Below are 15,665 nucleotides of genomic sequence, written 5' to 3'. Positions count from 1 at the left end.
CCCATCTGCCTTTCATTAGAGTCAACTGATTTCCCCATTTGTGACTCTCATCATTGCTGGAACAGTTCCCACTGATCTCCACTCTGCTTTTATACTTTCCTCACCACATCATGCTCCTGCAACTCCATCAGGTGACATTAAAATTCGTGGTGGGCAGTGGTTATAATGGTTTGGTTTACCATTTTGTAAGTGCATCCACTTAAGAGGGAGCAGGCATTCCTGTACATAAATTGTTAATAGGGGGTTAATTCTGGCACATCATTAAGAGCCTCCATGTAAAACATGCATATAAAAATTCATTACCTACTTAACACTGTAAACATCACTGAAAATTGTGAGTAAAGACAGCTTTACCCCTCTGCTCCTCTGGTGGTCAGTTCACTTATTGTCCTCACAGATTTAGGATCCTTGTCTATAATATTCGCCCAGCCTCTGCTTCCCACCACCTGCAGAAGATTCTGCTTAATTTACGCCACATACACCTTCTGCAAGAGCCTGCAGGAATGAACAATAGCACAGGCAGCAATATCAGCAGCACTGCCTACAGTAACCTGCCTCGCCACGTCCGACTCGCGCTGAAGCCCGTACTTGTCGGAGGCCACCAACAGCTGCTCTGTCGTGTCACTCGGTACATACACTCTATCTGTGTACATGTAACGCAACATCTCTAACACAACTGTCAGTTCCAAGTACGGGATCTCCACGAGGCCTTCCCGAGCCTCTTTCATATCGTGACTCAGCACAGCTCTGAAAACAGGGCTGCAAGTACACAGCATCACCCTCTGACACTCAGTATGATATCTATCAGATCTTTGGTGTCTAGCAAGCACCCCAGATCCTTAGCCACAGCCAACTGCACCTTTTCCTAGTGCCCTCTGTTACCACGTCTGCAGTGCACACTTCAAATCCGAAATTCCAATTCTCATCCACATCTCTTGCATCAATGCATACTGGTGCAGATCTTTCATTTATTTTAAGAGTGCAGAATACAGTTGGATACACAAAATGTTCATAACCTTCCTCATCTAACACAGCAGCTTTGAGAGTTGCACGCACAAGTTGAAAATCAATGCTAGCCAGAAGACGGAAGCACATCTGCAAGATGCCATCTTTCTTTTCAAGTTCCACACACAGCATTTACTCAAATTTACATGAGACAATATAGGAGACTTAACACTTTGTGTGTTCTTGGGACAAATATCAAAGCCCGTCACTATCCAGTTGCAGATGGCTTCCTGATAAGTTCACTTATAAGGACTACCAGCATGAAGTGCAGGTAGACAATCCATTTTAACTTTTGCAACAGCATGCACTTGCAAATTGAGACTGTCAGAAAATTTCTCCTCTAGTAGTTGATAACCTGTTAAAAAGAAAACTAACAAATAAATAAAAAGGTAATTATGACTTTTATAGCTAATAGTATATAAAAGGTGAAAACTGTTTACTGACAAACTCTGGGAGGTAGTGTGAGACACCAAAACAAATCCTTTTCTCTAATGTCATATTTTTCTGCAAGGATTTTTTGAACCAATAGAGGGAGTTTTCTCTGGGAGAAAATTAACTAAAGCAACAAACACTGGGAGGTTGCACGGGATACTGAAAATAATTTTTCTAATAGATTTTCCTGTGAGGCACCATTTCATGAGTACATCAAATCTTTCTTACAGAAGACAATGAGTAACAAAAATGTTTTAAATTCTTTATTAGCAAAAGGCATTAATATGGCAATAACTTCAACAACAGTAGGGATTCAAAATGCCCCACTGACTTGTAAACAAAGGTTACACTGGCAGGTCATGTTGTCTCTGATAAAGGAAAGACTACAGGAATGTCGTTAATTTCTCCTACTGGGCAACCAGATCATCCTCCAATTCTACGGGGGTTTTGTAAACACGGTTGCCCATTTCTACCCACATGAAGTCCAAAGGGGTCAAATAAATGGACTGAGTAGGCCACGGTACAGGACCAACACTGCCAATCCAGTTCTTTAGAAACAGTCAGTTCAAGAACCAACACATGTGCATGAGCCCTAGCATGCTGGAACCACATGCACTGTCTTATAGTGAGTGGCATGTCATCAAGCAATTCTGGCAAGGTTCTGGTGAGGAAATTATAATGTCTGCCATTTAATGGCTTAGCTAGGAAATATGACCCAATTAAACAATCATCAATAACACCTGCCATCACATTCACATAGAACTCTACTTGAACGTTAGCAAATGTGGTGTGGAGATTAAACTCACTTCAGATATATGAATTGTGGATGTTGAAGTCCCCACCACACCCGAATGTTGCTTTATCTGTAAAGAGAGCATAAGATGGAAATGTAGGATGCATTTGATACTGTTCCAGGTTCCACTGCAAAAACTGCACTCTGAGTGGATACCCATCCGGTTCCAGGTTGGGCACACACTTAAGTGAAATGAATGTAACAACTATTCTTGAATGATATTTCTTGTAATCCTCTGATTCATTTCAATATTACATGCAATTGCACTATTGCTGATGGAAGAACACACTGCAGCATAACTTCATTGAATTGCAGGATAACTTCATTGAATTGCAGAGTGGTTGCTGTGTGGTTTAGCCGCTGTCCAGGTAATCTGCTAAATGACCCCCTCACATGCAGATGATGATACACAGCACTAAATATTTAACTTATGTGAGGTACAGTGATTGGGATATTGTCACTGACAAACCTGCTGTGCTACTTACCCCATGTAGTTCACTATGCAGAAAGTACAATCCTTACCAGTGTACTCACTCTGTATCACTCCATTAGTAAACAAGTACTACGTTGGGTCCAGATATACAACTACATGTGTATGTGAAACACATGTTACAAACTGAAGAGTGTAGTATGCCCTCTACCGGTGTAACAGGAAATGTTACAGCAAATATCATTTATCGCAACTGAAGAGCTAATATGCCTTCTACCAGATTATGTAATGCTCAGAAGTCATGACATTAGATAGAAATATTTGTTTTCGTGTCTTGTGCAATCTCACAGAGTTTGTCTGTTTAAATAATTTTTCCCCTGTATAATTAGATAATAGAAGCAATCCCATAATTTTAGTACTCAGAATTTTCATTCATTTACATTTCACTCAACCTATCACAAAGGAAAATCTGCAGAGATGTGTAATATTTTCTGACTTCAGCATGACTATTTTCTGAGATAATGGCTCCCATCCTCACAGAAACCTCATGCAAGGAGCCTATAACTGTACAAACCTGAACACAAGCAGTATGCTCATTTTAAAAAATATCACGTTAAGACAATTTGATATTTTAGAGGATAAGTGGACATATTTTTATTCAGTTCTGTGTAAAGTACTAACATTCTTCTATGAGTTTTGCCTGGAGGTGGGGATGTTACTTCCTGGATGTGTTTTTGGTTTCATTCTGTGAGTAGAACTACAGAACAATTAAGTTAAAACTAACTGAAATAGCTGTCAAGCTGATACTGCCAAGACCCCTAATCACATACAATAGAATGCAAGGCCAAGATATGCACCTGTGCACGCACATGCACATAACTAAAATACTGCAGTCTGAAATAATTCCATAGGCTGCATTAACAAAAACTTTCTGGTTACAGCACTGCACTATTTACATCATACAAAATGATGTGAAAGCTTTTTCCATCAGGCAGTGGTGAAGAATGGAGAAAACTGAAGGGGTAAAGTGAAGAATGAAGGAAGCATGACCTCCCTAAAGTATAGTGTAAAGACAAAAGCAAACATTGTACTACTGCACATCCTCCACCACTTCTGGTATAGTTGGCAGACATTGCATGCATTATAATAAGTCTTCCACACTCACAGGGTGTATGCATTCAAGAAAAGTTTAGTTAAAACTATACCACCACTGAAGATTATAAAGCTAAGTTGTTATGACAGCAATAAAATAAAAGAAATATTGCATGACAAACAAAATATTCTTCAACACAAGGATTCTAAACATCTCCTGGTTGTCAAGAGTAGATACTTTAACATTACATTATCTCAGCATGTGTCCAGGACTGACAAACATTCACTGATACTCGTGTTTCCTGCTTTCACTTCTGAACAATATGAGTGTATGTTTTCCGATGGGGCATGTGGGAATGGCACCACTATGGCTTGATGATGATGATGATGATGATGAGGTCCCATACTCTGAGGAGCGTAGGGGCGATGCGGGAGACCGGCACCACTGTACTAGGCAAGGTCCTAGCAGAGGTAGTTTGCCATTCCATTAGAACTACTGATAGCCTTGGGAGAGCCAGCCCTGACAAAAATCTACCATCTGGTGAGCAAGATATACACTCAGATTTCAAGAAGAATATAATAATTCCAATCCCAAAGAAAGCAGGTGTTGACAGATGTGAAAATTATGAAACTATCAGTTTAATAAGTAACAGCTGCAAAATACTAACATGAATTCTTTACAGATGAATGGAAAAACTGGTAGAAGCCAACCTCAGGGAAGATCAGTTTTGATTCCATATAAATGATGGAACACATGAGGCAATACTGACCCTACAACTTATTTTACAAGATAGATTAAGGAAAGGCACATGTATGTTTCTAGCATCTGTAGACTTAAAGAAAGCTTTTGACAATCTTGACTGGAATACTCTCTTTCAAACTCTGAAGGTGGTATGGGTAAAACACAGGGCACAAAAGGCTATTTACAATTTGTACAGAAACCAGATAGCAGTTATAAGAGTTGAGGGGCATGAAAGGGAAGCAGCGGTTGAGAAGGGAGTGAGACATGGTTATAGCCTATCCCCAATGTTATTCAATCTGTATATTGGGCAAGCAGTAAAGGAAACAAAAGAAAAATTTGGAGTAGGAATGAAAATCCATGGAGAAGAAATAAAAACTTTGAGGGTCACCGATGACATTGTAATTCTGTCAGAGACAGCAAAGGACCTGGAAGAGCAGTTGAACGGTGGATATAAGTTGATCATCAAGAAAAGCAAAACAAGGATAATGGAATGTAGCAGAATTACATCAGGTGATGCTGAGGGAAATAAGTTAGGGAATGAGACACTTAAAGTAGTAGATGAGTTTTGCTGTTTGGGGGGCAACATAACTGATGATGCTCGAAGTAGAGAGGATATAAAATGTAGACTGGCAATGCCAAGGAAAGCATTTTCAAAGAAGAGGAGTTTGTTAACATCAGGTATAGATTTAAATGTCAGGAAGACATCTCTGCGGAGTGTAGTCATGTATGGAAGTGAAACATGGATGATAAATAGATTAGACAAGAAGAGAATAGAAGCTTTTGAAATAGGGTGCTACAGAATAATGATGAAGATTAGAGGAGTAAACAACATAACTAATGAGCAGGTATTGAACAGAAATCGGGAGAAGAGAAATTTGTGGCACAACTTGACTAGAAGAAGGGACTGGTTGGTAGGACATGTTCTGATGCATCAAGGAATCATCAATTTGGTACTGGAGGGCAGTGTGGAGGGTAAAAATCATAAACAGAGACCAATAGATGAATACATTAAGCAGATTCAGAAGGATGTAGGTTGCAGTAAGTACTGGGAGATGAAGAAGCTTGGACAGGATAGAGTAGCATGGAGAGCTATATCAAACCAGTCTCTGGACTGAAGACCACAACAACAACAACAACAACAACCATAATGTTTGGATATTGCCATCACTGGATACTGTAAAACAAAAATAAAATGAGATACTAACAAGGTTATCGAGAGAGAGAGAGAGAGAGAGAGAGAGAGAGAGAAAGAGAGAGAGAGAGAGAGAGAGAGAGAGAGAGAGAGAGAGGACTGCAGGGGGAGGGAACATGTTCAGAGTTCAACGAGTTCCTATTGTACATGCAGTGTTCATTTCCCCCAATTATCGTTTTATTCCTGTCAAGGTTTTAATGTTTTGCACATTCAAGTTGACACAGGCGCTGGATGTCATTATTCAACTTGCAGACATACATGGACTTGGGTTCTCCCCCTCTTAGTGCCAGTGTCGTGTACATTAGTCACCTACAATAAACAAAGCATTCCAACCTTAGGTAGTTTCTTGGCCCTGGGTCACATATAAATCTTTGGTTAGTCCACTGACTTTTCTGGTGGTGAAAAATACATGCACTGACAATTTATTTGGTTTGGGTGGCTTTAACTTTTTCGGGTTTACTATTTCTGATGAAGTTAAACTCTGATCAGCTGCCTTATATACAACTTGACTCTTTATGCTCTGAATTTTCCACCCAGTTTTCTGTGGGCTTCAGTTGTGCCAATAATTGCAAAGCCCACATCACCTTGGAAACTTTCACCAGGCCCCATTTCAGGCTCACCTGGGGCCCTGTTCTGTATCTTTCTGCCATTTTCTGACTGATCCAGTATGCAAGTTCACAGAATGGTCTTGTTTTCGAAGGAGAGCCCCAACATTATTCTGTTACCATTTCAGAAGCAATTTTGAATGGGCCTAAAGAACCGAATTGCTGTTGTCAGTTCTCCTCATGCCAACCAATCAAAAGCAATCTGCCTTAGATGCGCACATGTGCACTACAGCACCATGAACCTGATGCAGCTAGTGGCCTACACAGGTATGCTGTTCTTCACAGCACCCAAAAGTGTGGTTATAGTATGCAATACTGTTAAAATTTCGCTGACCATAAATGCATGATAGCGACAGAATATTGACTGTGTTCTGGAAACTGTCATAAATGTCAGAGTATGTCATTTATTCTCACTCACATCGAAATCTCATTTTTTTTTATTTCGTCATATTTTCTGTTTCCCGTCATTCCTTAGCTGCTTTTTTTTTAAAAAAAATGGAAATGATCATATGTCATGGTTCATTGGTGGGAGGCCCCATCTGGGGGAGTTCAGCCATCGTATTGCAAGTACTTTTTAGTTGACACCACTTCTGCGACTTGCGAGTCAGTAGTTGCTTCAAAGTTCATGGAGGTATGTTCAGTCTATGCAGCTAATTGAAGGCAGTTTGTTTATTGCCATATGTGTTTTGCTTCTTTTATTCATGAAGATTCTTCACAAATAAAAGAAGTGAAATGCGTATGGCAATTAACTGCCTTCAATTAGTTGCATAGATGGAACACATCTCCACGAAACCGAAAACTTGTTTAAGAGTGTGTCAAAGAATAAGAAGATACATAGAATGTAGTTGTAACTTGCTCCTAGAGATCCAGGTGACGAAGTAGCCCACTTTCCTATACGATACATCAACAATATGGTCCATAAAAACAAAATTTAGAAAAATGTCTTTTCGAGAGCAGGTGGTGAGTGCAGCTATAGAAGTTAGTTGTAGTTTATAACATCCATCTGATGAATCAAAATGTTTCATATATGGTGGTATAGTCTGAAAATATTGTGGTGGGAATGTTTCATCTCTGTCTACTTGTCTAATGTTGTTGAGGATTCAATTGCAGGTAAATACTTAGTACTACTACTACTACTAGTAGTAGTAGTAGTAGTAGTAGTAGTAGTAGCAGCAGCAGCAGCAGCAGCAGCAGCAGCTTTATTCATCCATAGATCTCTTTTTACAAGGATGTAGGACATGTCAAAGCATTTACAAATTTAGATCAATTTAAAATAAGCTAATTCGTACACACATATATTTATAGACTTCTAGTTAGAGACAATCATTAGATTTACTCCTGGTACACAATACTTTTTTTACAAATAACTTAAGGTGGTAGTTTGGGTTGGTTACACTAAACAACACCATTTCAACAGTACTTCATTTATTCACCTCTTTACACAAGCCAGGCTTACAACGAACTGACATGGCAGAACTGCACAAAGATAATCTTAGCTTAGTTCAAAGATGATTCTCAGATTAATGCTGGTGTCGACGTCATCGGCGCCACATAGCGCCCCCCCCCCCCCCCCCTCTCCCGCAGTACGAAGTACTCTTGAGAGGCCAGGGGGGGATGGGGGGGGGGGGGGGACTGTGGCGTCGGCAGGGGTGGTCCACAGGAGCCGGACCACGGTCAGCTCCACAGCGTCGTCGGGGAGCTGTGAGGGTAGATATCATGAAGGAAGGTTCAGCCACCGAACCAGGAATTCGTTGAAGCGAGCCGGGCGTTGTACTGGGCGTGCTGGTCGTGTGGCGACATGTAGGCCGGTGGTTTGCGGGTGCAATGGAGCGATGACGACGATGTCTCCGGTGGGCATGGCAAATACACGTAGCACGTGCAGGTCGACGTTGGGCGAGAGGGGAACACATTTCACCAGGTGGCAGGGAATGGCGGAGGTTGTGTCATGCGCACTGAATGAAGGGAAACACATGACAAACAGTGTATCATCGTGTAGTATTATTGAGATGTCATGGATTATGTCCAGGGGGACAGGCACAAGCACCTCGAGAGAGGGCACGTTCAAGATAGGGGGGGGGGGGGGGGGGGTGAGAAACCTCGACAGGGCGAGGCAGGCGACAGTCGAGAGGTCAAAGGGACCAGCGATGGGCCTAGCGGAGAGGGCGTGATCGTAGGTAAGCTCGACATGGGGAGCATGTGGTCACTTGATGGAGTGCGTGAGGCCAGAGTAGAGGGCGAGGTCGGAGGAGAGCTCGATGATTGGAGCTGGAAGTCACTTGACCGAGTGTGTGACTCCAACGTGGAGGGAGTGGTCGGAGCGTTGTGAGCCATGATGGTGAGTGGCGTGGTCGTGGCCTGAAGGGGTGTAGAAGAAGGCTCGACATGAGCAGGCTTAAGTCTGTTGAGAGAGACTGTAACAGCTGAATCTTTCATCTGGATGTCATAGGTGTTGGCTGAGCGCCAGAGAACACGGTACGGGCCAGTATATGGAGGTTGCAGGGGAGCACGGACAGTGTCATCTCAGAGCATGACGTACTCACAGTTGTCCAGAGATTTTGGGACGTGAACATTAGGGTGGGAATGGCTAGCGGGCGGAGGGATATGGAGGACGTGGTCCACGAAGGAAGGTAAGTCATACTGAGGGAGAGAAGCGGAAGGGCTCACAAGTTCTGGCCGTAAACGAACTCGGCTATTGTGCCTTTGAGGTCTTCCATATAGATCGCATGAATGCCGAGTAGCACAAGGGGAAGGGCCTCCATCCATAGAGAGTTGTGGCATCGAAGAAATTCGTTGGGGCACTGCCTCAAATGAGCTGTTGTTACTGTAGTATTCCAGGAGAGTGTGCCTCCAGGGGATGTGGCGATGACTGCTGGTCGGGTGGCAGCGTGAAGGTGATGCGTTGTGGTTGAGCGTAATCCGTCGCGACGCGGAGGGCCAACGTGGGTGAGATATTGTATTGTGTTGACTGCGGTTGCAGAATCTCAACACGTTGCAGGTGTGTTCAGATTGACGTGTCGTGTAAGACTGACGCAGATGAGGCACCGAGATGTGCCAAGAACGGTAGCAGAAGCTCGACTGGAGCCGACGCAGGGGCGATAGGGGAGAAAAAGTTCAAAGTCTGAGAACACGTGTTAGTCCACGGAAAGCTTGATGGATGATCAGAGCCAGGGCCACCTGTGTTGCAGGGATGCTGCGAAAGTGCAGGCTGTCCAGAAGCACAGTGTGGGAAATGATGTCGAACGTGGGGCAAAATGTGTGAATGTTCACTGTTCATAGTCACTCCACTCAAAACGGTGTGCAGATAAGGTGAATGTTGTGGCACAAAACACTGAGGCATAGCAGTGGGACGGAGATGGAGGTCAGGCACAGATAACAAGTTATTGTTCCTGTTTCAGGCCGAGGTATCGAAGCAGGAAGGCATGTGCTGATGCTGAACCGAGGCAGGCACAGGCATGGTCGGATGCTGACGAGGTTGACCCATGAACGAAGCAGTTCTGGCCACGTGGCAGGAGTCCGCGTGGTACTGCATGGATTGCGGCAAGGCAAAACGTTGTCCTGGCGGTGGTAGGTTGTTCCACGAAGCATTTGCAGAAATCGGCATTGGTCCCACACTGAACGGAGGTCCATAAGAGGTAACTGGACCGTTGATGAGGGAGGGCACATGTGGTGGGAACAAAGACATCTGATAGCCGGAGTCATGCTCACTCCTAACCTCACTTACTGTTGCAGGCTCAAAAACGTCCGGCAAAATCAGCATAACCGTTGAGTGAGAGGCATCGTGTTGCAGTCCTGGTGGGTGTACATCGCCCACAACACGATGCATGTCGATCACAAAATCCGGCATTAGGCACTGGGCCGAAGTCATTGTTCAAATGGTGTGTCAATGTAATACAAGTGAAAATAACCGACGCGGAGGTTTGGGTCACAGTAAAACGGCAAAAACAGAAGACGTTTCAACTCGGAGTCACCAGTAATGTGGTAGTTCGGGTTGGTTACACCAAACAACACCATTTCAACAGTAGTTCGTTTATTCACCTCTTTACACAAGCAAAGCTTACAACAAACAGACATGGCGGAACTGCACAAAGATAATCTTAGCTTAGTTCAAAGACGATACTCAGATCGATGCTGGTGTCGACCTCACACACATGGCATCCAGTGAATTTTGCTCCCTGAGTAAAATTACTTGACAGTTGACATGATGAAGCAAGTTTCCTCTATTGTCAAACTGCCACAAAATTGGTTCTGTACTGCAACTTCCGATTTACTATCCTGAAAAACTGAGGCAGCATCCCTCCATAATGAGTGAGATGTTGAGCTCAGAAAGAGGAAGAGGTCTTAGTATTATGCTATGCATAGATTGGGGTAAGTATTTCTAGAAAGGAAAAAAGTGAAGGTGTTATGTGGAATGTTGGATATTTTATAATCATTATTATTATTATTACTGTTATTATTAATTATTATTGTTATTATTGTTATTATTATTATTATGTATTTGTATAACTTTTTTTATCAAACTCCTACTATGTTTTAGCTAAGTAATCCTTCAATACATAAAATGTATTTCGTAACAGGTACTTCTTAGCTGCCTTTTTAAATAAGTGTATTTTTGCAATTTCTTTAACTCTTTTGGTAATTTATTGTACAGTTTTATTCCTTGGTAGAAAATGCTGTTTTGAGTTTTATGTTTATTTTTTCTTGGTAAATGTAAGTTGAGTCTGTCTCTTGTTGCATGGTCATGGACAGGGCGGTTTGTGCAGTAATTACCAATGTTGTTTTTGATGTGTACAGCTGACTGGTAAATGTACTCACATGGAGCAGCTAAAATTGCCAGTGTTCTGAACAGATCTTTACAATGAGCTCGACTAGTATCTTTGGTTATTATTCTTATGGCTTTTTTCTGGAGTTTGAAAATTGTGTTCATATTTTGTGCATTTGTTCCCCAAAAAAAGAATGCCATAGCTAAGAATGGAGTGTATATATGAATAATATGTAACTAAAAGTCACTGCATGTTACACACTGATGATAGGGCACAATATACTGATGACATTCTGTTTGCAATTACTTTTGTGTGTTCACACCACTGCAACTGAGAATCAATATTCATTCCTAGAAATTTTGCATTTGTTACACAGTCTATAGAGGTGCCATCTACATTTATTTTAACATTGTCATTTTTTCCTCTTCAAACTGAAATTCATGGCATTAGTTTTCTTTATGTTCAATGTCACTTTATTACTAATTGACCAATCATAAACTTCCTTGAGAGTTTCATTTGCTTTCTCAGCAAGGACCTCTCTTGTTCTCTCAGTGACAATAATATTGCTGTCATCAGCGAAGAGGATTTTTTCACCATGAGTAAACACTACTGGAAAAGTCATTGATGTATATCAGGAATACTATTGGTCCTAATATGCTATCTTGCAGAACCCCTATATTAATGTATTTTAGATCTGGTAAGTGTTTTACTAAATGTTTAGATCTATTTGACGTATGTGTGATCTCTATTCAATGTACCCTATCTGCTAGGAATGATCGAAACCAGTCATTAGCTACCCCTCTTATTCCTAATGCTTCAGATTTATTTAATATAATCTTGAGGTCAACTGTATCAAAGGCCTTAGAAAGATCCAAAAATATGCCTGTGACACACTTATCTTTGTCATGAGCATCAAGTACAACCTTTGTGAATTCTACTATGGCTGACATCGTATTTTTGCCACTTTGTGAACCAAACTGTGATTCACTTAAAACATTGTATTTATTCAGGTAATTCATTAATCTGCCTTTCCTAATTGCTTCTATTATTTTTTTGAATGGTGACAGCAGGGAAATAGGCCAGTAATTTTCTTTGTCTTCTGCATTACCTTTCTTAAGCAAAGGTACAACTCTTGCCTGCTTTAATTGCTCTGGAAATGTCTCTGATGTGAATGATTCATTTATTATATTTGTTAAGGGCATTTGTATAATCTCTATGCATTGTTTCAGTACACACATTGGTACTTCATCTAAGCCTACTGCCTTTTTATTTTTTAGCTTTTGACCAGTTTAATTGACTTCATTCTCTGTGGTTGGAAGGAACATCATTGTATTTAGTGATACATTATTTACAGGTGTTATATTTGTTTTGGGGAATTTTTGCTGTAACTTCTCTGCAGTACTTGAAGAATGCTCATTTACATAGTTTGCTAGGTGTTGTGGATCATTTATTACCTTATCCTCCTCCCTTAGTAGTATGTTATTCTGTGTTTGTTTGCCTCTCCCCGTTTCCTTATTTATAACATCCCAGACTGCTTTGCTTTTATTCTATGCATTATATATTATTCTGTCATTAAACGACTTTTTTGCAGCAATCAGCACCTTCCTATAGATCTTTTTGTATCTATGATAGAAATTTAAGAATTCTGCATCATTGCGACTCTTTTTCATGGAACTGAGGTATTTAAGTGTTTGGGAGGACTTCTTAATACCTGCTGTTATCCATCTGTTTTTGTGAGATGTTAATACAGACGTGCATACTTTTGGAAATACCTTTTCAAAGTTCAGTTTAAACAATGTGGAGAATTTAGAGAATTTCATATTCACATTGGTTTCCTTATACACTTCATTCCAGCTTTGTTTTTCTAGTTCTTTTGAGAAATCTTTTATTTTGATTTCTGATAGATGTTGTGTTGTAGACTAGTAGTTTAGGGAATGATTTGAGGCCTGATTTTACTGTTGTTATTTGACAGAGATAGTCTGATAATCCAAGTTCTTTTACAGCTACATCACATTTTTCCCGGTCCATATTTGTGGCCACACGGTCAATTACTGATGAATTCATTGTGGTAACCTTTGTTGCACTATTGACCAATAGAGACATGCCAAAACTTTGAAGGATGTTTATGAAAGTGCTGCTGGATTCATTTATGATGTTAGAGTTGATGTTAATGTCCCCACAGAGAATTATGTTGACCTTTGTATATGAGACTTTATCTAGAACTTCTGTTAACTTATTGAAAAATGTGTCCACACTACCACTGGGAGATCTATACACACACAAAATGATTAATTTCTTGGTGATATCAAGCCCTGTTAATTCGATAGCTGATATTTCAAAGTGTTTATCTTCACTTACGGTACTGAGGTCATGTCTTGATTTGAACTGTGTTCCTTTTCTGATGTAAATGCATGATCCTCCACCCCTTGAAGTAGTTCTGCAATAAGAGTTTGCCTTTTCATACAATGATAATACTACATGTTGGATTTCTGCATCTCTACAGATTTCTGCATCTCTACACCAGTGCTCAGTAATACAAACAACTGTGCAGTTCTAAGATTGGAGCCTTTTTTTTTTTTTTTTTTTTTTTTTTTTTTTTTTTTTTTTTTTTTTTTTTTTGGTATATGTGATATTTGAGGTGTTAAAATCTGTCTTACGAGTGCTTGATTCAGTATTTTTAAAGTTCTGGAGATATTCTTTAGGCAGGGGAACCTGTTGTCTGGATTTATCCTAAAAAAAAAAAAAATATTTTTCCTACCTACGACAACAGGAATTTGACCATGTGTGGTCCGAGATCCACTCCCTATACTTTCATGAATCAGCTGTACCAATCTTCCCTTCCCAGTCCTGTTTAGATGTAGGCCATGCCTAGTGAAACTAGTGACAAACTAGTATATAAAGACGATTGCTGGTAGTTTCATTTGCAGTAATTCAAGTTGTGCTCTTAGACTCCTGTCTGACCACACTCTCAGAAATCAATACGTATCAAAAAGAGAGGTGAATTATTTGTGACAAGAAAAAGTATAAATGCCACTGTCAGTTTCACAGCAGTTTCATCTTTCATTTCTTAAACATTCCAGTACAGAAGTCACAAAATTGGAGATACTCGTTATTGAGAAAGCATGCTTTTACATGTAAATAGCAAAGAATATTAAGAAAAATGCCTAACGTTGATTAATGGAGTCTCGGAATGTGTTAGAAACATGAAGAGGAAACAAAAATATTTTGGTATTATGTGGCATGTGAAACTATGACCTTCAAGATGGCAGGTGCTTTATTCCAATGAACCCTCCAGAAAGACCTGCGATGACTTCGTAGTTGAATGATGCAGGCATGAGCCGTAAATGCATGACATTTTGAAGACTTCCTCTATCAGGCTTCCTCAATTTCTTTATATTGTTACTTAATAGTTTTAAATGCATTTCAATAATTAATAAGCAAACCATTTGTGCAAAAATGTATGTGAAGTCACAAGTAATTTCAGCTGACACTGATGTGATATACGTAAGTAGAGCCAACCTTTTGAAATTGAATGACTTCTTAAACTCTTAATTACGTAAAAATAATAAGTATTTTTTGAGAATATTGACCATAACTGTTCATTTTATGTTATAATCATTCACAGTTACAGCAATACAAACCGTATTTCTAACAAAGGAAAATAGTCAATTATGAACACATTCCTGGTGATGATCCAGTAAGACAATCACTAAATCCGAAGCTAAAACTGTTCAAAATGTTTAAAATAACAAATTCTAGGTGTAAATAAACCACATCAAACTGAACAAGAAGGCCATACCAAAATCGAAAACCTCTCAGTAGAATTGCCGTAAAATCGGCAGGAGGACCAATCGGCAACAGGTCCCAGAAGGTCACTGAATAAGAACTTTGGATAAAGAACCGAAAATGATGTCAATACTAAGGTTAACCTACTGCACTGTTAGGGTCCCTGGTGCCAATGGTGCTCCATGACCAAGTCAAGGCAGAGCTCAACTGCCTCACGGCCTCCGGGGTTAATCCAACCAATCACATCCAGCGAATTGGCTACCACATCAGTCATTGTCAAGAAGCCATTGGTATGGTCATGCCTTTGTGGCAATTTCAAAGTTTCTGTCAATGCTCGGTCTGTCATTGACACATTTCCTTTGCCACGCCCAAATGAACTTTTTGCTAAGCTCACTAGCATTCACTATTTTTCCAAGATCAACCTCTCTAATGCATATCTGCAGCTTCCTACTGATGCTGACTTTCAATTGCTCTTGGCCGGTAACACACCTTTTAGCTTGTATCAGTACTTGTGGCTGCCATCTGACAAGGCCAGTGCTCTGGATATTTTTCAACAGCTTCTCGAATAACTTGCGAGGACTGTGCCTGGATGTGCCAACTACCTTTATGATATTGTGGTCTCCAGCTCCTCCACTGTTTAACATACCAACAAGTTAAATATTCTCTTTTCAGTGCTACAGGTCACTGGGTTACAACGCAATTTGGGGAAGTGCTGCTTCTTTCAGCCTTCTATTGTTTATCTTGGGTTCGAGGTCAACACTGGTATCAAACCCCTCCGTCAGAAAGTCTCTGCTGTTGTGGCTCTTCTGCGTCCTGCATCAGTCAAGG

At 40.6% G+C, this 15,665-nt stretch overlaps 1 protein-coding gene across 1 annotated transcript; it reads right to left on the bottom strand.

Moving 5' to 3' along the window:
* Positions 1–467: 467 nt before the first annotated feature.
* LOC126424594 (speckle-type POZ protein-like) lies at positions 468–1,137 on the bottom strand. Its single transcript, XM_050087335.1, has 2 exons — positions 860–1,137; positions 468–759 (listed from the first exon to the last, which is right to left on the bottom strand). The coding sequence occupies exons 1-2, from the start codon at positions 1,135–1,137 to the stop codon at positions 468–470; spliced, it is 570 nt and encodes a 189-aa protein (XP_049943292.1).
* Positions 1,138–15,665: the final 14,528 nt, after the last annotated feature.

Source organism: Schistocerca serialis, chromosome 10, assembly GCF_023864345.2.
Source record: "Schistocerca serialis cubense isolate TAMUIC-IGC-003099 chromosome 10, iqSchSeri2.2, whole genome shotgun sequence".
Taxonomy (NCBI): domain Eukaryota; kingdom Metazoa; phylum Arthropoda; class Insecta; order Orthoptera; family Acrididae; genus Schistocerca; species Schistocerca serialis.
The sequence above is the reverse complement of the archived record's forward strand: the minus strand, read 5'-3'. Positions and strand labels throughout refer to the sequence as shown.

What these genes read in the sequence shown, in the direction of transcription:
- LOC126424594 (XM_050087335.1), bottom strand. Translation starts at nt 1,137, where the DNA reads ATGCTGTGTGTGGAACTTGAAAAGAAAGATGGCATCTTGCAGATGTGC. An exon ending in ACAGAGGGCACTAGGAAAAG is followed by an intron (nt 760 to 859) that starts GTGCAGTTGGCT and finishes GTGTACTTGCAG; the next exon opens with CCCTGTTTTCAGAGCTGTGC.